General features: G+C 41.9%; 2 protein-coding genes across 2 annotated transcripts in view; both read right to left on the bottom strand.

Moving 5' to 3' along the window:
- Positions 1 to 3,892, bottom strand: part of ADHFE1 (alcohol dehydrogenase iron containing 1) — a 34,080-nt gene extending 30,188 nt beyond the window's left edge. The window contains exon 1 of the mRNA XM_065895253.1: positions 3,835 to 3,892. Coding sequence (XP_065751325.1) covers positions 3,835 to 3,890 — 56 coding nt within the window. The 5' untranslated portion in view covers positions 3,891 to 3,892. The remainder of the gene's footprint in view (positions 1 to 3,834) is intronic.
- A 744-nt stretch (positions 3,893 to 4,636) lies between these two features.
- Positions 4,637 to 7,104, bottom strand: RRS1 (ribosome biogenesis regulator 1 homolog). Its single transcript, XM_065895661.1, has 2 exons — positions 6,052 to 7,104; positions 4,637 to 6,018 (listed from the first exon to the last, which is right to left on the bottom strand). Exons 1-2 carry the CDS (start codon positions 7,010 to 7,012, stop codon positions 5,882 to 5,884), a joined length of 1,098 nt encoding a protein of 365 aa, XP_065751733.1. The 5' UTR covers positions 7,013 to 7,104; the 3' UTR covers positions 4,637 to 5,881.
- Between the last annotated feature and the right edge of the window lie 14,191 nt (positions 7,105 to 21,295).

Below are 21,295 nucleotides of genomic sequence, written 5' to 3'. Positions count from 1 at the left end.
TCCAATGAGCCTTTGCCCCATGTCTCCACTGACAAACTTACCAGGTCGCTAAGGCCCTCCCCTTGGTGCTAATACACCACTCAGTTCTCAGTTCAGACCTGTCATTTGCATCCTCCCGTTCACTCCCTCCTCCCTGGAAATACTTTCTTCCCTTGGTTTCCAGGACACAATTCCCTGGTTTTCTTCTTACTGCACTGGCTGCTCCTGGCCTAGTTTCTTTTCATGCTCTTGACTCTAAATGCTGGAGGGTCCCAGCGTTCAGCCCGTAGATCCTTCTCTTTTCTTTCCACACTCACTCACTCCCTGAGTGACGTCACCTGGTCCCATGGCCTTGATCACCTTCTATGTTGATGACTCCCACTTTACTCTTTCTGCTTAGACCTCTCTCCTGAACTCCAGAATCAACTTCCTACTCAACATCGTCACTTGAATGTCTGTTAGGCGTCTCACATTTTCCCTAAGACTCAGCTCCTGGTCTTCCCCTCAAAGCCTCTTCCTTATCCCAGCTTAATGACAACTTCAACTTTGGTTGTTTAGGCCAAAAACCTTAGGGTCATCCTTGGCCACCCCGACATTCCCACCGTGTCTCCGGCCTCATCTCCTCGCTCAGTCTGATCCAGACACCTTGTTCTGAAACCATGCCAGGCATGCTCCACCTCCAGATATGTCCCCAGAGAGCCATGTGGTTTGCGCCCCCCTTTCACTGGTCCTTCTGCAACAGTTACTTCCCCGGTGAGTGTGCTGAGCTGAGCCCAAAAGCTGTTCCGGTCCTAATCCCTGGACCCTATCAATATTACTTTGTGTGGCAAGAGGGACTCGGCAGATGTGTTAAGGATCTTGAGATAGATTATCCTGGATCATCTGAGTAGGCCCTAAAGGTAATCACAGTGTCCTTCTAAGAAAGAGGCAGAGGGAGATTTGACACAGAAGAAGGCAATGTGACCGCTGAAGCGAGATGCTACATTGCTGGCTGTGCAAATGGAGGAAGGGGCCACCAGCAAAGGAATGCAGGCACTGCAGCTCTAGAAGTTGTTAAAAGCAAGACAATGGAGTCTGCCCTAGAGCCTCTGAAGGGAATGTGGCCCTGCCGACACCTTGATTTGGGCCCAGGAAAACTGATTTTGGACTTCTGAACTTCAGAACTGTAAGATAATAAATGTGTGTTGTTTTAAGCCACTAAGTTCATGGTAACTGGTTACAGCAGCCACAGGAAACTGTAAGTAGTCAAGGTTTTCTGTCTTTAAAATTGCACCCTCTCCTCTAACACCCCATCCCCCTTTGCTTTCTCTTTCTCTTTAGTACCTAGCTGCATCAAATATACTCTAAGTTTTACTTACTAGTTTATTGTTTATTATCTGCCCTGCCTGACCCCACCGCCCCCCCCACCCCACCACCACCACACACACACTTAAGTCCCACAGATGTTAGGCTGCTTGGTTCCCTGCGGTACCCTGGGGATGAGAGCACTACAAACTGTCCTTCCCTCCTTCCCTTCCTTCCTCTCACCTCTTTGGTCACCCCTCCTATCCTTTAATGCTGGTTCCTTTTCCAGCAGTCAGAGTGCAAAGCATGTGCAAATCCAAGTGCCTAAAGAGGCCAGCAGGTAATGGAAATGAGGCCAGAGCAGCTGGCTGTCAGCACAGCTGCTGTGTGTGTGGACTGAGTGGTGGGCTGCCCTGGGGTGGAGGGACTTGTCTCTCAGGAAGCTGGAGTGCTGCCCTGTCCAAAGCAGGTGGGCACAGCTTCACCTCAGCTCTGGCAGACTTTCCCCGGGCAAAACGTGGGCCTAATGATACCATTTCCCAATTTTCCAAGATTTTTACCTGCAATCTCTCACTTTCTACATGGGATTAAAAAAAAAAATGCAAAGAACAAAGCACCACACAGTGCTGCTCCGCAGGACTTCATCCTCAGCCCTTTTCTTCTAGGAATACAGTTTGTTAAGGCCTTTGCTTCTACATCCGTGGTGTCAACTGCTCTCTATATATAGGTGTGTTTCCAACTCGCTCCCGAGCTCCAGAACTATGTATTCAATTACCTGCTCGGGGTCTTCACCTGGATGTACGTGAGGCATGTCCAACTCAAAATGATTATCATCTTCCTCCTAAAGTTTACAGTCCCTACGTTGGTAAATGGCCTCACTGTTTACCGATGCCCCAGCCAGAAACCTCCACTTCTCCTGTCTCACTGATCAGACACAAAATCCTGCTGATTCTAACCAATTTTTCTTACATCTCCGTATCTCTTACATCTACCCTCTTGTACCAACTGCCGCTCCTTGGTGCCTTTTAGCTGGAGCCTGACAATTACCTCCAGTCTTTCCTCTCCACTGCCGCCAGAAAGCTTCAGCTTAATTCTAATCATGCCACCCTCCTTTGCATGCAGCTATTCCAAAAACATGTTCTACGTGACACTGGTTCCAAGGGATATGAATGGGGTTGCTTGATAAAGAGTTCTGTGATGACACAGGTTTAGAACAAAGAGTTTAAATACAGCTAAACTTTGTTTCTTTTCTTCCCTGCAGGAGTTCTCAGTGTCCTTCGTGTGCTGATGTATATCCTGACTCCCCATAGGGTGATGCAGCAGTTGGTTAGTTTCGCAAACTTATCTGGCCATGGGATTCGTTTTTCATGAGGCATCTCAAAGAGTATGTTTCACAGTGAGGACTATTGCTTCAACAGCTTTCTATTATCTACAGGACACAGTTAAAATTCCTTAGCATAGGACTGAGAACAAGGATAGTGAAGCCAGAACACCTGGGTCCAGATTATGGGTGTGCCACTTGCTTAGTGTATGGCACTGGGCAAATTATTTTTCTCCATGCCTTTCTTTCTTTATCTGTAATAGAAGGATAATAATACAGCTTGGCATAGCGTTGTCGTAAGGATTAGAGTTATTAGTAGTAGTACATGTAAAGTGTGTAGGACAGCGCCCTGTGCTTGGTAAGTGCCCAGTAAATTTGGCTATTTTCTAATTCATGGTCTTTCGCCATCTGTTTTTTCTTTCCTCACGTCCTCCTATCATGGTAGGTCCAGTCTTTAGCTACTTTTATATCCTGGAACTACGGCTTTTGTCTCTGGTGTTGCTCTTCCCTTTGCCTGAAATTCCTCTCTAGTCCCCTCCTTTCCCCCTATTTATCTCCACCTGTTCGCTCATTTTTCCCCCTGTGTTCCCAGGCGGACTTGTGCACCTGCACATTCAACAAGTATTTATCAGGCAGCTACTATGTACCCGGCATTTCTGGAGGGCGAGTCAGACATGTCATAACGTTTAATACCCTGACTGCCCTGTACATGCCAGGGAGTCAAGCTCCTGGTGATTTCTCATCCCTCTCTCTTCTACACCCTCTGTCCGCTGCATTCTGCAGAGGCCCGTTTCACTCCTGTCCGCTCATGCAATTCCCTGCTAGACTTTGCTGCAGAGTCTTTCGTCTTTGTATCCCCGGCACCTAGAATAGTTTTGGGCACATTACATACACCCGATACATATGTGTTGATTGGATACATGCATTTCTCTGGGTCACTGTTCCAAGCTCTCCGCTGCCTGCGTAGATCTGGGACCAGGCGCTCTCCTCTCTGGGCCTTACTTTCCTAAACCGCAGATCAGGCAGAGGAAAAGCAGCCTATCGCGCCGCGCTCGGCCGTTTGCCTGCTTGGCTAAGCTTGGCAGACAGCGCCGTCCAGGCCGCCGCGCACTGCGGTACCCGGTCCCCAAATTCTCGAAAGTGACACGAGGAAGAACGTGCCGGTCCGGGCGAGTTGCTCCCCGGGGGCTGCGTGGGCTCGGCCGCACCCTCCGATCTCCTGCCCGCCAGCCCGCGCCGCCCGCACTCACGCTGCGCGTTGCAGTTGCCTCAGCAAGTGCGCTACCCTGTCGCGAGGAGCGGCCATGGCTGTGCGGAGTGCTTCTCTCCGCGGCCCCGCCCCCTCCGCCGCCGGCCAATCCCGACCGCCGCCTCTCCTCCGCCCACCCGCGCCGCGGTCTCCGGCCCCAGCGACAGCCCTTGGCAGAGGACCATTTTCCCACCAGTCGGAACTACGACTGCCCCACCTGCAAAGTCTCACCATCCACCTTTGAAATTGCCACACAGGTAACTGCTCCGTAGGGATTTGGGGTACTTTCCTAAGTCTCTATATAAAACGCTCTATGTCACAAGTTGGGGACGTGGGGAAAGGGAGAAACAAAGGCATTCTTTTTCCACTCTGTTATTTTGGCTTCTCAGAGTATTTTCAGAATAAATTAAGACACCGCATTTAAATTTGTTTTAACGGTAAACAAGAACTTTGCAAAAAGCCCGAGGGTCTTTTTTTTTTTTTTTTACAAGGCCAGTATTGTGTCCAACTGCTAGATCAAGTCACAAAACAAAAGCCAGAAAAATTCCCAAACAAAACAGTAACAAAAACAAAAAATCCCAGACAGTTAAGAAGAATTTAAAAGGTGTTAAATGGTCTATGAATGGTTTGGCTTTTGATGAAGTTGTTCAGGATACCATTAAATGGTTTTATCAGCAGTTAAGTTTCCACGGTTATGTGGGAAGAGAGGGCCAGGGTTTAGCAGCTCCAAGTTTCCAGGTCCCAGTGGAAACAATGATCAATGATGGCAGAGTTAACTTTATCACAAAGTATTTTAAGACAGTAACAACTGAACGTCTGTGTTTTAGTAACCTATTATGAAATCTGAATTAATCTTTTCTTTCATAGCAATTTCTAAAAGTAACAAAGATGAAACAACAGTGAAAAAATGAGAGACAAACGATCTCAATTTTAATTTCCTATCAATCGTCAGACCAAAAAGCAAGAGTAGAGTGGCTCCTCAGACCTATAACAGCAGCAAAAAAAGCACTACCTGCCCCCCATTCTAGATGTACTATGAATCCTTTTCAGGAGATATGTATTTTTATGAAGATGAGTTACTGATATCAATTAGGGAAAGAGACCCAGAATAGCCGTAAACATTTCACTTCCTAATCAAACCAGCTCAGGTAAATTTGACAAATGAATCAAAAGATAATGTTCCAAGTAAGGACTTTGTGAGTTTCTTTCTCTCTTCCCCAAACAGACCTACTTGAAGCTTTAAAAAAACTGGAGACATAAATTTTGATAAAGATTTAAGTATAAAATTAGGATTAATGAGGATTATTACTATTATTAGTGAAGCCCCAATTTATCATTTACAGCAAATTAATGTTTTCAGTGTTGAAAGAGGCACCAGTTGTACTACACTTTCAATATTATATCTGATACCAAAAGAAGTATGAGCTTTTCTAATAAAAGTGGTCTCACTGAAATCATAATTTAGCCGCTATGTTTTCTAGAAAGTAAATGAAAGTAATCTGTGCCAGGTATCCAGGTCACAAGCTTTACTTAAGATTTGTACCAGTAGCCAAAAAGTTAAAAGCAACATTACATAAGACACTTTTATTAAATAACCTTTACAACAGTTCTGAAAATGTAACCTTTCTGTTCCTCTCCTTTGATAAATACACAAGCTTGTTATCAAAATAATGCAGATACCAATCTATTAAAAGTCTCTGAAATATGACCAGCTCTCTCCCTTACACCCCATCCAAAGTTTAAAGAGAGAGAGAGAAAAAAAAGGCTGTTTAAAAACAGAACTCATTCCTAGCTCCCACAAATTCTTTCCAATTCGTATGTCCTTAAATACATCCTTTAATCTCCAGCAAAAGTTTTGGCTGTGGGAAATGCATTAATTTGTCGAATCAAACATTTACAACCATCTTCAGAGGAGGGCAAGCCTAGCCCTTTAACCTGAAGCTCGATGCAGGCAGTGGCCCCATCTTCTGTATCCCCCTACTGTACCTCTACCTAGAACTTAACATTAAGTACAGTTCTTGGTTTACAAGCAGGTCCGAGGGTGAAATTTACTTCCTCCTCTTTCCTCCTTGGTGTTGCCCTCCTTTTCTCTTGCCACTCAAGCCAGGCCGCCCGGAATTCATCTTGCCTCCCAAGCCCCCTTTCCTCTTCCCTCCTTGGCTGGGCGGGCCCCCTTTCCTCTTCCCTCCTTGGCTGGGCGGGCCCCCTTTCCTCTTACCCCCGGGACCCTGTCGGCCCCCCTTTCTCTTGCCCTTCTGACTCATTTTCCTCCTCTTAGCCGCCTCTTCCTGGTCCTCCTCCCTCATCTGCTTATTGGTGGCCCTCGTAACGTCCAACTGAGGCTTCTTGCTGTTCATTATTCGCAGCATCTCCAACTGGCTGTTTTTCTCGGCTGCAAAGTCCCCGAAAAGAGGCTGAAACTTCCTCTTCTTTCCAGAGCCCCGGGGCGCCTTCTCCTTGGGCAGGCGCTCCTGGAAGCGCCCCACAGAGGCGGTGGAGACCCTGGCCACCTGCACGGCGCGGCCAAGCTCCTCCTTACTCTGGTGTCCGGTAGGGTGCATGCCGGCCGCGCTGGGCAGCCGCAACTTGTGCGCGCGGGCCAGGTTACGCAGCCGGTTCAGCTCGTTCTTGGCCACCCGTTCCTTCTTAGCCTGAATCCGCTTGGCGAACTGGTCCTCCATGGGGTCGGCATTCCCGGGCACCTCGATCAACCATTCCTTGGTGTCGTCGCGGGCCCGCTGGTAGCCCCAGCGGCGGCGCCACTGGCCGCTCCCCTCGTCCCACACCAGATTGGTCTTCTTCTTGGGACGGATGCCCTTGAGGCGCGCAAACTGCTGCCAGCGTGTAAGCGGCCGCGGCCGGGGCACAGGCTTCTCGCGCGGCAGACGAGTGGTGGGCTCCGGCAGCCGCGCCACCAGCGCCTCCTCCACACGATCGGTGGGCAGCTGCCACAGCTGGTTGATGAGCAGCTGCGTGTTGTCCCGCGCCAGGGCCCGCAGCTCGGCCTCCTGCGTGGGTCCCGCGTGCCGCAGCCCGGTCGGAGGGTTCCGGTCCGAGGCCAGCAGGTTACCCAGGTCGAACTCCAGCTCCAGTTCCTTGTGCACTGTGATGCGCTGCAGCTTCTCTGCCTCGTCCCGCTCCGCCTTTGCCAGCAGCTCCTCCACGCTCTGACCCTCCATGGCTCCGGCTCGGCTCCCTCTCTCTGGGAGACAGTTGCAATCACTTCTCTACCAGCTAGGTTCAAGCCCCGGCGCTACCACCACGTGCGGTCGCCCAGACGCTCGTCCCGGAAGAGAAAGCTCCGCTTCCGGGACACCCGGAAGGGACTCACAATGCCGGCGACCCAAGAGAAGGCCGGCAGAGGGCGGTGTTGGAGAGCAAATGGGAATAGAGGCGGCCCTTGGGCTCGAGACCGGATGTAGGCGGAGTAGGGGCGTGGAGCCCAGCCTGCGGTGCATGTTTTGGGGGCCGCAGATTAAGGGGGTCACGGAGCGACTGTGTTACAGTTTAAGTGTAAGTCAGTTCTCAAGATGTTTAGCCAATCAGCTCTTCTTAGGACCTGACAAATTATTTTTCTCCAGAGCCCTGACTTGTTCATGGGGGTCCGGGTTGTGGGCCGAGAAAGACACTTCCCACAGATGTACGTAAAGCTACGTGTAGACGAGGGCTTCGTTTGTTTTGGGAGTGAGCGGACCTGGCATTTAGAGCGCCCTGAGTGGGTGAGCTGATATCTGGTCCCCGGAACCCTGGGCCGCATCCTCTGCTGGCTTGTGGCAAAAGAGCGCCGGGCTCTGCCGTGAGACTGCCTGGATTCCGACCTTGACTGCACTAGTGTTTGACCTTAAGCTGTTTAACTTCTTTGGGCCTGTTTTAAAACCTGTACGATGGGGATACTAATAGTACCTGCCTCTTAGGGCTGCTATGAAGATAAATGAGTTAATATGCTCCCAAGGGAGCTTACACAGAGGTCTGGAGCCTATGAGTGCTCAGTAAATGTGAGCTAAGTACCAATTATTATTTAATCTTCATAATGGCTCTGGGAGCTATGCTGAAAAGGCAATCTTATACAGTGATTAAGCACCAGGTTCTTGAATCAAACTCCTAGAATAAGATCTGGGTTTATTGTATCCACATTGGACAGGTTGTTTAACTTAAGTCCTATTCGTAAGTTGATAAATTTGAAGCATTAGTTCCTGGTACCTAGTAAGCACCATATTCCAAAGGCAAGCTCAGTAAAATGACTTGTCTAAGATTTTACAACTAGGAAGTGTGGGAGCAGGAGGTATCTTAACTGTGATTTTAAGACTACATACATATTATCTGCAATATCTTCTAGGCTCTTCATGCTGGAAAAGTGTGGTCTGTCGACCAGCAGTGTAGCATCACCTGGGAACTCGTTAAGAGTTGCAGAATCTCTGGCCTCACCCCAGATGTAAGGATTCAAAACCTTCATTTTAACAAAATATCGAGGTGATGAATATGTACAGTCCAGTGTAGGAGGCACTGATGATTGTGTGGTTTATAGGATTTGTTTTCCTTTAATGGGAAGTTGGGATTAGTGAAGAAGGGGTTAGCTGGAGAATTAATCCATAGAAATGGACATAATAGCCGTTAGTTAGGAAATAGATTCAGTTGAGTGTCAGCTAGAGAGGGCTTTAGATACAGCCCCACCTATCACATCTGCCCCCCTGAGTTTGGTCTCTTCTTGAGCTCATTGGCTTTCCTCAGCTCTCCTTTGTTCATTCACTCATCAAACATTTAGTGAGCACATTTTATGCCTCAGGAATTGGGCTCTAATATTCTTTCTTCCTCTTTTCTAAAAGCATTTTAAGATTTGCTGGGGTTTTTCTGAGCCTTTGTCTTAATGCTCAACACCAAGTTTTTAATACCAGTCATCCCATGGGGCCAAGGCCAGGTCAAAGGTCATGTTAGGTAACTTCCTTGACCCTTAAAGCATTTGGGATTTGCCATAGGAGAGTGTTAAGGACACTGATATGGCTGTTCTGGGCTTGGCTTAGCTTCTGATTCATTCATTCATTTAACAAACATTTGAATGACTACCATGTTTGAGACACTAGATACAAAGATTAACGAGACCTTATGGAACAGTGGGGAAGAAAGAAAGGTTAAGAGGAATTTACAATATGGCATGGTTGGGCCTTAAATAGGAAGTACAGCTGTGTAGAATTTAGCTCCTTTGTCAATCTTCTGAGTTAGGGAAAAGAAAGAGCAGTTGTCAATAGGCGTTGAATGGTATTCTCACTGGATGAAATGCTATTTGGTTCGAATCATAATGTCAGCTCTTAACCGAACTTTAATTGTTTTATGCTCAAGTGTTTCTTTATAATCCAAGTCGATTTTAATTTCCTTGATGACCAGAGACTGATTTTTACTTCCACTTTGCTGAGTATAGTGCTGGATACATAATAGGTATTCAGTACATGATTGCTTGAAAGAATAAGCCTCATTTCTAAATTAAAAAGGGATTAATGATGGCTGTTAGATTCAAGGTGAGCAAAACTAGTAAGACCGGGATTTGGGGCTTTAAAAAATACCTGATTGAGGCAGATAGGTATGTGGCAGTCTCCAGCTTGCATTTGTATCATCTTTATGTTGGGCAGGATTGTGCAGTGTTAAGAAAAAAGAGAGCTTACCAGGGATGTGCAGATATATGTGAATATACTATAACAGTACGGCAAAGGGTTGTAAATATTGTCGTTTCCTTTTGTTGGTTTTTCCCTTTGTCTTTCTTCCTTTGTCCCATATTGCAGATAGATCCCCAGTCTGGTCATCAGACCCCACTTCTTTTCTCTTTATACCTGCTCTCTATGCCATTTCATCCACTCTCACTGTGTCAGCTGCCACTTCTGTGCGGATGAATCTTAGAGGTACATCTTCCTCCCTTTCCTTTTCCGAGCACTGGACTCAAGTCTCCAGCCCCCTGCTGGGCTCTTCTACCATACTCTAAACTCAGTGTGTCTAAGACTACATAACATAATCTTCCTGAAAATTTGCTTCTTCCATCATCCGTCCACCTTTTTTCCCCTCCAACAAATGTTTATAGAAGGTTTTTCATGGCCAAGGCACTGTGCTGGGCGTTGGGAATACAACGGTTAGTAAAAACGGGCTCAGTTGATGTAATCATCCATTCTAGTCTAGCAAGGCTTGAAACTATGATGTCATCCTTGGCTTTTCTCTTCCCATCTCTAAATTCAGTTGGTCTAAAAGTCCTATTAAATTTGTCTCTGTATTGTTCCTTTCTCATTCCCACTACCGTGACCTCACCCCTAGACTGGGACTCTTCTATCTACTTCTCCCGGTACTCTCTCCACCCTGCTCCTGCCCCTGGCTTCCAGCTGCGTGCAGCCAGAGGAGGCAGTGACGGAAGATCAGAGGATGTGAAGAGGGAGAGGTGAGGGCATGTTTGTCCCTAGCCCTCTGTGGTTATTACTGTGGGTTGGCTGGTTCCTCTAAAAGGCCATAGCTACAATCAGGCAGCTTTCTCCATGCAGCCACCCTCTCCCAGCTACTCTAATTATTCCCCTGGTTCTTGCAGGCCTCGGAGTGGTTATGGCTTTTGCCATTGTAGTCCTATCCTTTGTGAATTTCCTTAAGCCATGTCTACATCCTTGTAGTATTGCCTTTGTTGATCTTAAATTACCCAGCCTGACTGCTACCTGTTTTCTGCTGGGACCTTGACTGATACCTGGGGACCTATCCCTGGAGCATCCTAAGAGTTTCCTTACTTAGTTCTAGAGGATTTATCTTCCACAGATCTGGCCAAATCACTCTTCTCCTCAAAAACTCCCTTCTCTACCTTGTTCTTGGGCTTGGATGTTTGTGATCTGGCCCCAAACTACTCACGTGGGGTGACACTTCTGCTTATGCTTCTTTTCCAGATATTTCTTACCCACTCCGATTTTCCATCTTAGCTATTTTCTAGAGCCTTAAGAAGTTTTCTCAAGAAAGGCAAAAATGAGGGACAGGACAGAAAAAGCAACAATTATGTTTTTGTAGCAATGTAACCTATAGGGAGATTCCCCTCCCCCCAACCGTGGGCAAGAAGGTTAAACATGTGAAAGTACTACCTTTCAGGTTCCCTCAAAACACAACTAGTTTGGTCAGTTAAACATTTTTGTAAGCGATTTCTTTCTTCATTCTTTTGATTAACTTAGATTTACTTTCTAAACATTTCTCAGTTGCCCCTTTTTGGTAAAGGAAATCATTAGGGTTGATTCGACCATTCTTTAATCCTGCTGTGAACATAGTTAATTTGAGTATTTTTGTCTAGGAAATCCAATGTTCCAGTAATTTGATAAAATAATAGAAAAGGACCCTTAAAACACTTACATTATTTCCACATGGTTCATTTTTAACTGATTTATAATTTAACTTGGAAGTACTTGAAGTGAAAATTTAATTTTGAAAATTTCTTAATCATAGATAAAAATCTGTGTATTCATGTACTTCAGTTTTAGTCAGAAACCCATACACAAAATCTATTATTTCGTTTTAAAAAGGAAAAAGATGCAGCGCTAAGGTTTTGTGCGGTTAGTGGAGAAGCAGATTGAACATTGCACATTTGCCTAGAAGGAACTTTGGATTTGAGGGCAAAAAAAATGATGGTAGAATTTTAGAACTGACGTAAGTTGTTTTGTTCTCTGTAAAATACACAATGGTTGCACTTCAGAAAACGGCGTTTGCCAAAATCTTTTTTTTTTTTTGCGGTACACGGGCCTCTCCCTGCCGTGGCCTCTCCCGTTGCACTTCATCACCAAATCCCAAGGGAATGAAATTGGCTTTAGATTTAGAGTTCAATATAAAAATGAAAGAGTGATATACAGAGGAAAGCCGAAGGTCCAGAATTTTATGCATATTTGTACTTAGAGTCCAATAACAAAAATTTAGATCCATTTATTAAGTGATCATTTTCTATTCTGTTTTAACTTACAAAAGTAAAATTGCAATGAGTAAGAAATCTTTTTTTGTGTTCTTCTTAAGTCGATAAAATCTGAACAGTTTTTGTAAATGACTTGAAAGTAAATTTACTCCCAATTAGGCAACCGAGTCCTGAATGCCTTTCCCCTAAAGAAAGCAACTGCATCACCACACGGCCTTCAATTTGTCTTCGCAGTTATAGACCATGTGTGAACATATATCGATCTGCCAATCAAAATGTTCTAAAAAAAAAAATGTTCTTCTAAATTTCCCACATGAGCAATATCAGGAATGAGCACGGGGCTCTCCTGGTGGCTCAGTGGTTGAGAACCTGCCTGCCAAGGCAGGGGACACAGGTTCGAGCCCTGGTCCGGGAAGATCCTACATGCCACAGAGCAGCTAAGGCTGTGCGCCACAACTACTGAGCCTGCGCGCTACTGAAGCCCGCATGCCTAGAGCCCATGCTCTGTAACACGAGAAGCCACGGCAATGAGAAGCCGGCGCACCGCAATGTAGGGTAGCCCCCGCTCTCTGCAACTAGAGACAGCCGTGAAGACCCGACACAGCCATAAATAAATAAATTTATTTTTAAAAAAAAGAATGTGCAGGGAAGTTACCCCTATGCCAAATAAACATTAATTCTTGGCCCTCTTAACCAAAAATTGTTTCTAAACATTATTAACCCATTATTTTTTAGAACATGTCTGTGAAAAATGAAAACAACAGGTGGAAAACCTAAAAAGCATGACCCTATATATGGTAAATTCTGTAGCGTACACTTTTCTTTTTCTAGGTCTTTTTACTTGCCAAAGGAAGACAGCAAAGGAAATGATCTCTGAGTGGCAAGTAGGTGTGTGACTGCATCCTTGTCAGCATCCCAAGAGTGCACTGCAGTCTAAGCCAGCTCCCTGGGCATTTGGTAATCCAGAAGATCCAGTTGCTTGTGGTGTGTGTACTCTCCCCTAAGGCCTAAGTAGGAGTTATTATTTAGAATGTATAAATAATGTTCCTGGCATTTTCCAGTATTTATTTCAATTGCCTCATTATACAAGATAGTGTGAATTTCAGCTGGGGAGGAAGCTGCCTTCTTATGGTGGTTCCTAGATTCCCTTCTCTGGAAAGCCTGTGGATCTCAAAGGAATCCATGGTTTAGGTCTCAGGCTTCAGGTTTTTCATCTGGAAAATGAAGGATTTTGACTAGGTGGCCTTTACGATTCATCTGTATGAATGATCCTTTTCTTTTGTTAAAAAGTTATGCTCTTCAGATACTCCAATATTACTTTCTTGTAAAGTGCTTTCTCTCCTGGTCTTTGATTAAAGCTTTTGACTGATGTATCCATTTACAGACCTCCCCCTCTTCCTGAGTCATTTATCTCATTTCCTAGGCTGGTTGTATGACTCCACATAGTGAAACAGCTTCCTGTGTGCACAAGGAGACTGTGACTACAGTGTACGCTACAGAATCTACCAGATGTGCTAATCAGTTTTTAATAACGTGGAGGTTGATTATTGTGTTTTGTAGGTTATTCATGATGCTTTTCCTTTTTCTTTTTTTCTTGCTTACCGTTAAACTTCTTTGAGAATTGGAAGAAAGGGTAGAGAATGAGCAGAGTATAGATTATTTTACTATTTGTTAGTTGTTCTGGAAAAATTCTTGTAGGTAAGAAGATAGAAGCTTTTTTTTTTTTTTTTTTTTTTTGCGGTACGTGGGCCTCTCACTGTTGTGGCCTCTCCCGTTGCGGAGCACAGGCTCCAGACGCGTAGGCTCCGCGGCATATGGGATCTTCCCGGACCGGAGTACGAACCCGTGTCCCCTGCATCGTCAGGCAGACTCTCAACCACTGCGCCACCAGGGAAGCCCCGATAGAAGCTATATTTTAAAATATTTATATTTATAAAGTCATGTCTGGGAATGAAAGATTATGGTGGATTGGCTTTATTTGTATCTTTTCTGGCCTGAGACCTAGAACTGATGATGTTCTTTGTTTATTATAATTACAGAAAAGTTTTAAAGAAAGCTTCAAAGTTAACTCCCTCAAATAATAAAATTGGGGCAATTTTGTGTTTCATAGTTTGGTGTTGCTTCAGAGAAAACTAGTCAGAGAATTTCAATACAAGGAAGGTAAAGTACAGGCATACCTCGGAGAGACTGCGGGTTTGGTTCTAGACCACTGCAATAAAGTGAATACTGCAATAAATCAAGTCATGAATTTTTTTGGTTTCCCAATGCATATAAAAGTTATGTTTAGATAATACTTTAGTCTATTAAATGTGCAATAGCATTATGTCTAAAAAAACAGTGTGCATACCTTAATTAAAAACACTTTCTTGCTAAAAAATGCTAGTCATCATCTGATAACTCAGGTTTGCCACAAACCTTTCAATTGGTGAAAAACAGAATCTGCAAAGCACGATAGAGCAAAACACAATAAAACAAGGTATTCCTATAGAATAAAATATAATAACATTGCTGGCATGTTTAGTAATTATCATTCTGAGAATGAGTCTTGGTGATTTCTGGCCTGATTACCTGGGGACAGATTCCCCAAGGGATCATCATCTCATCTGAAAAATGGGCTAACATTATTTCTCAGTTTTAGAGTTCTATGAGTGGGAGATAAGTTATTCAAACACGCGTTTGTGAAGAACTCTTAAGAAGATCTTCTTTTTTCCCCATCAGATTCTCTAAGACCTCTGTGACTCTCTACCCCTCCCCTACAAGGTTGAGAACTAGTGTACTGTAGAAGAGGGAGATAATGAAGGGAGTAACTGGTGGAGATTTTATGGAAGAATAACTTGGCCTTTGAGCCTGCATAGAATTTGAATAGTTGGGAGGAGGAAGAGGGTCATTCCAGTAGATGGTAGTGATATGAATAAAGACATGTAGCCAGTATTTATGGAGCAAGTACAATGTATCAGGCAGTGCTTATTTTTATAAATCTTCACAGTGGGCCTAGGAGGTAGATATTACCAGTATCCTCATTTTATAGATGAGAAGACTGAAGATCATAAGGGTTAAGTAAATTGCCCAAAGTCATGCAGTTAGTAAATGGTAGAACCAGGATCTGCATCTTTGCAGTCTAATTCCAGCCCAGCTACGTAAGCACTACCCCATAGAGCTTCCTCTCTCTGGTCCATTAGCAGTTTGCTTGTCTAGAATAGATGATTTGTGTTGTAAGAAATAAGCTAGGTAAGAAGTGAGCTAATAAGCTTGGGTAGATAAGTAGAGCAGTACCAAATGTGGAGCACTTTTAGGATCAAGAGGAAGAATTTGGATTTTTTTTCAGTTTTTAAAAAATTGAGATATAGTTAATGTACAATATTATATAAGTTACAAGTATACAGCACAGTGATTCACAGTTTGTAAAGGTTATACTCCAGTTATGGTTATTCTAAAATATTGGCCATCTTCCCTGTGTTGTACCATATATCCTTGTAGCTTATTTATTTTATACATAATAGTTTGCACCTCTAAATTCCATACCCCTATCTTGTCCCTCCCCTGGTCCCTCTCCCTACTGGTAACCACTAGTTTGTTCTCTATGTGTGTGAATCTGTTTCTGTTTTGTTATATCACTAGTTTGTTTCATTTTTTAGATTCCACGTGCGAGTGATAGCACACATTATTTGTCTTTGTCTGACTTATTTCACTAAGCATAATACCCTCCAAGTCTATCCATGTTGTTGCAGATAGCAACATTTCATTCTTTTTATGGCTAAGTAATATTCCATTGTGTGTGTGTGTGTGTGTGTGTGTGTGTGTGTGTGTATTACATCTTCTTTATACATTCATCTGTTGATGGACACTTAGCTTGCTTCCATATCTTGACAATTGTAAATAATGCTGCTCTGAACATTGGGGTGCATGTATTTTTTCAAATTAGTGTTTTCATTGTTTTTGGAGATACTATCAGGAGTGGAATTGCTGGGTCATATGGTAGTTGTATTTTACTTTTTTGAGAAACCACCATACTGTTTTCCACAGTGACTGCACCAATTTACATTCCCACGAACAGTGCACAAGAGTTCCCTTTTCTCCACATCCTCTCCAACATTGTTATTTGTGGTCTTTTTGATGATGGCCATTCTGACAGGTGTGAGGTGATATCTCACTGAGGTTTTAATTTGCGTTTCTTTGATGATTAACAGTGTTGAGTATCTTTTCATGTGCCTGTTGGCCATCTGTATGTCTTCCTTGGAAAAATGTCTATTCAGGTCTTCTGCCCATTTTTTAATTGGGCTGAGTTTCTTATTCTTTGATGTTGAGTTGTATGTGCTGTTTATATATATATATATATATATATATATATATATAATTTTTTAACATCTTTATTGGAGTATAATTGCTTTACAATGGTTAGTTTCTGATTTATAACAAAGTGAATCAGTTATACATATACATATGTTCCCGTATCTCCTCCCTCTTGCATCTCCCTCCCACCCTCCCTATCCCACCCCTCTAGGTGGTCACAAGGCACTGAGCTGATCTCCCTGTGCTATGCGGCTGCTTCCCACTAGCTATCTGTTTTACATTTGGTAGTGTATATATGTCCATGCCACTCTCTCACTTCGTCCCAGCTTACCCTTCCCCCTCCCCGTGTCCTCAAGTCCATTCTTTACATCAGTGTCTTTATTCCTGTCCTGCCCCTAGGTTCTTCAGAACCATTTTCTTTTTTTTTCTTTGTTTTTTAGATTCCATATATATGTTACCATACGGTATTTGTTTTTCTCTTTCTGACTTACTTTACTCTGTATGACAGACTCTAGGTCTATCCACCTCACTAAAAATAAGTCAATTTCGTTTCTTTTTATGGCTGAGTAATATTCCATTGTATATATGTGCCACATCTTCTTTATCCATTCATCTGTCGACGGACATTTAGGTTGCTTCCATATCCTGGCTATTGAAAATAGAGCTGCAGTGAACACTGTGGTACATGACTCTTTTTGAATTATGGTTTTCTCAGGGTATATGCCCAATAGTGGGATTGCTGGGTCGTATGGTAGTTCTATTTTTAGTTTTTTAAGGAACCTCCATACTGTTCTCCATAGTGGCTGAATCAATTTACATTCCAACAAACAGTACAAAAGAGTTCCCTTTTCTCTACACCCTCTCCAGCATTTATTATTTGTAGATTTTTTGATGATGGCCATTCTGACAGGTGTGAGGTGATACCTCATTGTAGTTTTGATTTGCATTTCTCTAATGATTAGTGATGTTGAGCATCCTTTCGTGTGTTTGTTGGCAATCTGTATATCTTCTTTGGAGAAATGTCCATTTAGGTATTCTGCCCATTTTTGGATTGGACTGTTTTTTTTTTTAATATTGAGCTGCATGAGCTGCTTGTAAAGTTTGGGGATTAATCCTTTGTCAGTTGCTTCATTTGCAAATATTTTCTACCATGTTTATATATTTTGGATATTAATCCCTTATCAGTCATATCATTAGCAAATATTTTCTCCCACTCAGTGGGTTGTCTTTTTGTTTTGTCAATGATTTCCTTTGCAGTGCAAAAGCTTTTAAGTCTAATTAGGTCCCATTTGTTTATTTTTCCTTTTATTTCCTTTGCTTTAGGAGACAGATCCAAAAAAATATTGCTACAATTTATGTCAAAGAGTGTTCTGCCTATGTTTTCTTCTGTGAGTTTCATGGTTTCCAGTCTTACATTTAGGTCTTTAATCCATTTTGAGTTTAATTTTGTATATGGTGTAAGAAACTGTTCTAATTTCATTCTTTTGCATGTAACTGTCCAGTTTTCCCAGCACCGCTTATTGAAGAGACAGTCTTTTCTCCATTGTATATTCTTGCCTCCTTTGTCGTAGATTAATTGACCATAAGTGTGTGGATTTATTTTGGGACTCTCTCTTCTGTTCCATTGATCTTTATGTCTGTTTTTGTGCCAGTACCATACTGTTTTGATTACAGGAAGAATTTGGATATGATCCCAGAGGTAATATGGAGCCATGGAAGATTTTAGACCAGTGAAGACATAACCAAAATAGAATTTCTTAATTATATTTTTAAATCTTCCATGTTCTTACTGATATTCTATCTTATTGACCTATCAGTTAGTGACATGTGTGTTGAAATCTTCTATCTTGATTATAGATTTATCAATGTGTAATTCTACCAAATTTCCATTCTGTATTTTGATGTTATGTTATTAAAGGGCATGGACATTTAGAATTACTAAATTCTCCTGATGAATTTTTTTTATCCTTTTATCACAACATAGTGACCATCTTTATCCTGAATAATGCTTTCTACAGTACTATAGCTCTGTTACCATTTTTGGTTAGTATTCGTCTGATTTATCTTTTTCCATTTTTTATTTCCAAACTCCATATGTCCTTTTGCCTTAGATATGTTTCTTGTAAACAGTATATAGCTGGATTTTGTTGGTGGTTTGTTTTTTTAAATCAAATCTGACAGTCTGTGACTTTTCATCAATATATTTAGACTAATTAATATATTGTGAGTACTGCTGTATTGTATTTATTATTTTATTTTATGTTCTATTTACATGGTATTTTCTATACCTATTTTTCTCTGCTCCTGTATTGATTGATTAGCTTGATTTAGTTTTCTTTCCTTTTTTAAAAAATTGAGACATAGTTAACATGTTATATTAATTTTAGGTGTATAATATAATGATCCAGTAGTTGTATATATCATGAAATGATCACCACAATAAATCTAGTTAACATTTATCACCACACATAGTTACAGTTTTTTTCCTTCTGATAAGAACTTTCAAGATACCCTCTTAGCAACTTTCAAATATACAATACAGTATTAACTATAGTCACCATGCTGTATATTACACCTGTTGGACTTATTTATTTTGTAACTGGAAGTTTATACTTTTGACCACCCTCACCCATTTTACCCACCCTCCCCACTCCTCTCCTCTGGCAGCTACCAGTCTGTTCTCTGTGTCTGTGAGTTTTGGGGTTTTTTGTTAATTTTTTTTTGTTTTTAAGATTCCACATATAAGTGAGCTCATATGGTATTTGTCTTCCTATGTCTGACTTATTTTACTTAGCAACGCCCTCAAGCTCCATCCATGTTTTTCCATATGGCAAAATTTCATTCTTTTTGTGGTTGAATAATATTCCATTGTGTATATATATATATATATATATATATATATATATATATATATACACACCACATTTTAAAAATCCATTTATCCATTGATGGACACTAAGTTGTTTTCTTATCGTGGCTAATGTAAATAATGCTGCAGTGAATGAGGGTACAAATAATCTTTTCAAGTTAGGGTTTCATTTCCTTTGGATAAATACCCAGAAGTGGAATTGCTGGGTCATACGGTAGTTCTAATTTTAGTTTTTTGAGGTAACTTCATACTGTCTTCCACAGTGGCCATGACAATTTACATTCCCACCAATAGTGCACAAGGGTTCCCTTTTCTCCACGTTCTCACTGACACTTGTTATTTTTTGTCTTTTTGATAATAGATATTCTAACAGGTGTGAAGTGATATCTCATTGTGGTTGTGATTTGCATTTCCCTGAGAATTGTAGATATCCTTAACTTAGTTTTCAGAGGAATCCTTCTATAATGTTTTATAATAAGAATGATGCCCTGTATAGGGTAATTAACTCTATACTCAACTCCTAATTTGCAGATATCTTTTCTAATGAGTCAGTGTTGAATATTATCAAAACTTTTCTGTATCAATTAAAATTATCATAAAGGTTTTTCCCTTTTAATATGTTAATATGGTAAATTATATTTATATATTTCACAAATTTCACATTCTGAGATAAACCTGCTTGATCACGATATATTATCTTTTTCTGTACTGCTAGATTTGGTTTGCTAACATTTTGTTTACATTTTTGCCTCTGTTCACGGGTGAGGTGGGCCTGTTACTTTTCCTCTGTACTATCCTTGTCTGGTTTAGATATCAATGCTACAGTAACATTACTGGATAAGTTGGGGAGTACTCCTCTTTTTCTCATCTCTGGTAGTGTTTGTGTAAGATTGGAACACCTGATTACTTGAAAGTTTGGTAGAATTCACGTATAAAATCATGGAGGTTTAGCATTTTCTTTGTGAGGAGATTTTAAAGTTCTGATTTCATTTTTTTTTAACATCTTTATTGGAGTATAATTGCTTTACAATGGTGTGTTAGTTTCTGCTTTATAACAAAGTGAATCAGTTATGCATATACATATGTTCCCATATCTCTTCCCTCTTGTGTCTCCCTCCCTCCTGCCCTCCCTATCCCACCCCTCTAGGTGGTCACAAAGCACCGAGCTGATCTCCCTGTGCTATGCGGCTGCTTCCCACTAGCTATCTGTTTTACATTGGGTAGTGTATATATATCCATGCCACTCTCTCACTTTGTCATAGCTTACCCTTCCCCCTCCCCATATCCTCAAGTCCATTCTCTAGTAGGTCTGTGTCTTTATTCCCGTCTTACCCCTAGGTTCTTCATGACCTGTTTTTTTTCCCTTAGATTCCATATATATGTGTCAGCATACGGTATTTGTTTTTCTCTTTCTGACTTACTTCACTCTGTATGACAGACTCTAGGTCCATCCACCTCACTACAAATAACTCAATTTCGTTTCTTTTTATGGCTGAGTAACATTCCATTGTATATATGTGCCACATCTTCTTTATCCATTCATCTGTTGATGGACACTTAGGTTGCTTCCATGTTCTGGCTATTGTAAATAGAGCTGCAATGAACATTTTGGTACATGACTCTTTTTGAATTATGGTTTTCTCAGGGTATATGCCCAGTAGTGGGATTGCTGGGTTGTATGGTAATTCTATTTTTAGTTTTTTAAGGAACCTCCATACTGTTCTCCATAGTGGCTGTATCAATTTACATTCCCACCAACAGTGCAAGAGGGTTCCCTTTTCTCTACACCTTCTCCAGCATTTATTATTTGTAGATTTTTTGGTGATGGCCATTCTGACCGGTGTGGGATGATGTCTCATTGTAGTTTTGATTTGCATTTCTCTAATGATTAATGATGTTGAGCATTCTTTCATGTGTTTGTTGGCAGTCTGTATATCTTCTTTGGAGAAATGTCTATTTAGGTCTTCTGCCCAGTTTTGGATTGGGTTGTTTATTTTTTTGATATTGAGCTGCATGAGCTGCTTATAAATTTTGGAGATTAATCCTTTGTCAGTTGCTTCATTTGCAAATATTTTCTCCCATTCTGAGGGTTGTCCTTTGGTCTTGTTTATGGTTTCCTTTGCTATGCAAAAGCTTTTAAGTTTTATTAGGTCCCACTTGTTTATTTTTGTTTTTATTTCCATTTCTCTAGGAGGTGGGTCAAAAGGATCTTGCTGTGATTTATGTCATAGAGTGTTCTGCCTATGTTTTCCTCTAAGAGTTTGATAGTGTCTGGCCTTACATTTAGGTCTTTAATCCATTTTGAGTTTATTTTTGTGTATGGTGTTAGGGAGTGTTCTAATTTCATACTTTTACATGTACCTGTCCAGTTTTCCCAGCACCACTTATTGAAGAGGCTGTCTT

This window comes from Phocoena phocoena, chromosome 17 (genome assembly GCF_963924675.1).
Source record: "Phocoena phocoena chromosome 17, mPhoPho1.1, whole genome shotgun sequence".
In the NCBI taxonomy this organism is placed as follows: Eukaryota; Metazoa; Chordata; class Mammalia; order Artiodactyla; family Phocoenidae; genus Phocoena; species Phocoena phocoena.
Note: the sequence above shows the minus strand (reverse complement) of the source record. Positions and strands in the feature narration are given on the sequence as shown.

What these genes read in the sequence shown, in the direction of transcription:
- RRS1 (XM_065895661.1), bottom strand. Translation starts at nt 7,012, where the DNA reads ATGGAGGGTCAGAGCGTGGAGGAGCTGCTGGCAAAGGCGGAGCGGGAC. An exon ending in GGGCCGACAGGGTCCCGGGG is followed by an intron (nt 6,019 to 6,051) that starts GTAAGAGGAAAG and finishes CCAGCCAAGGAG; the next exon opens with GGAAGAGGAAAGGGGGCCCG.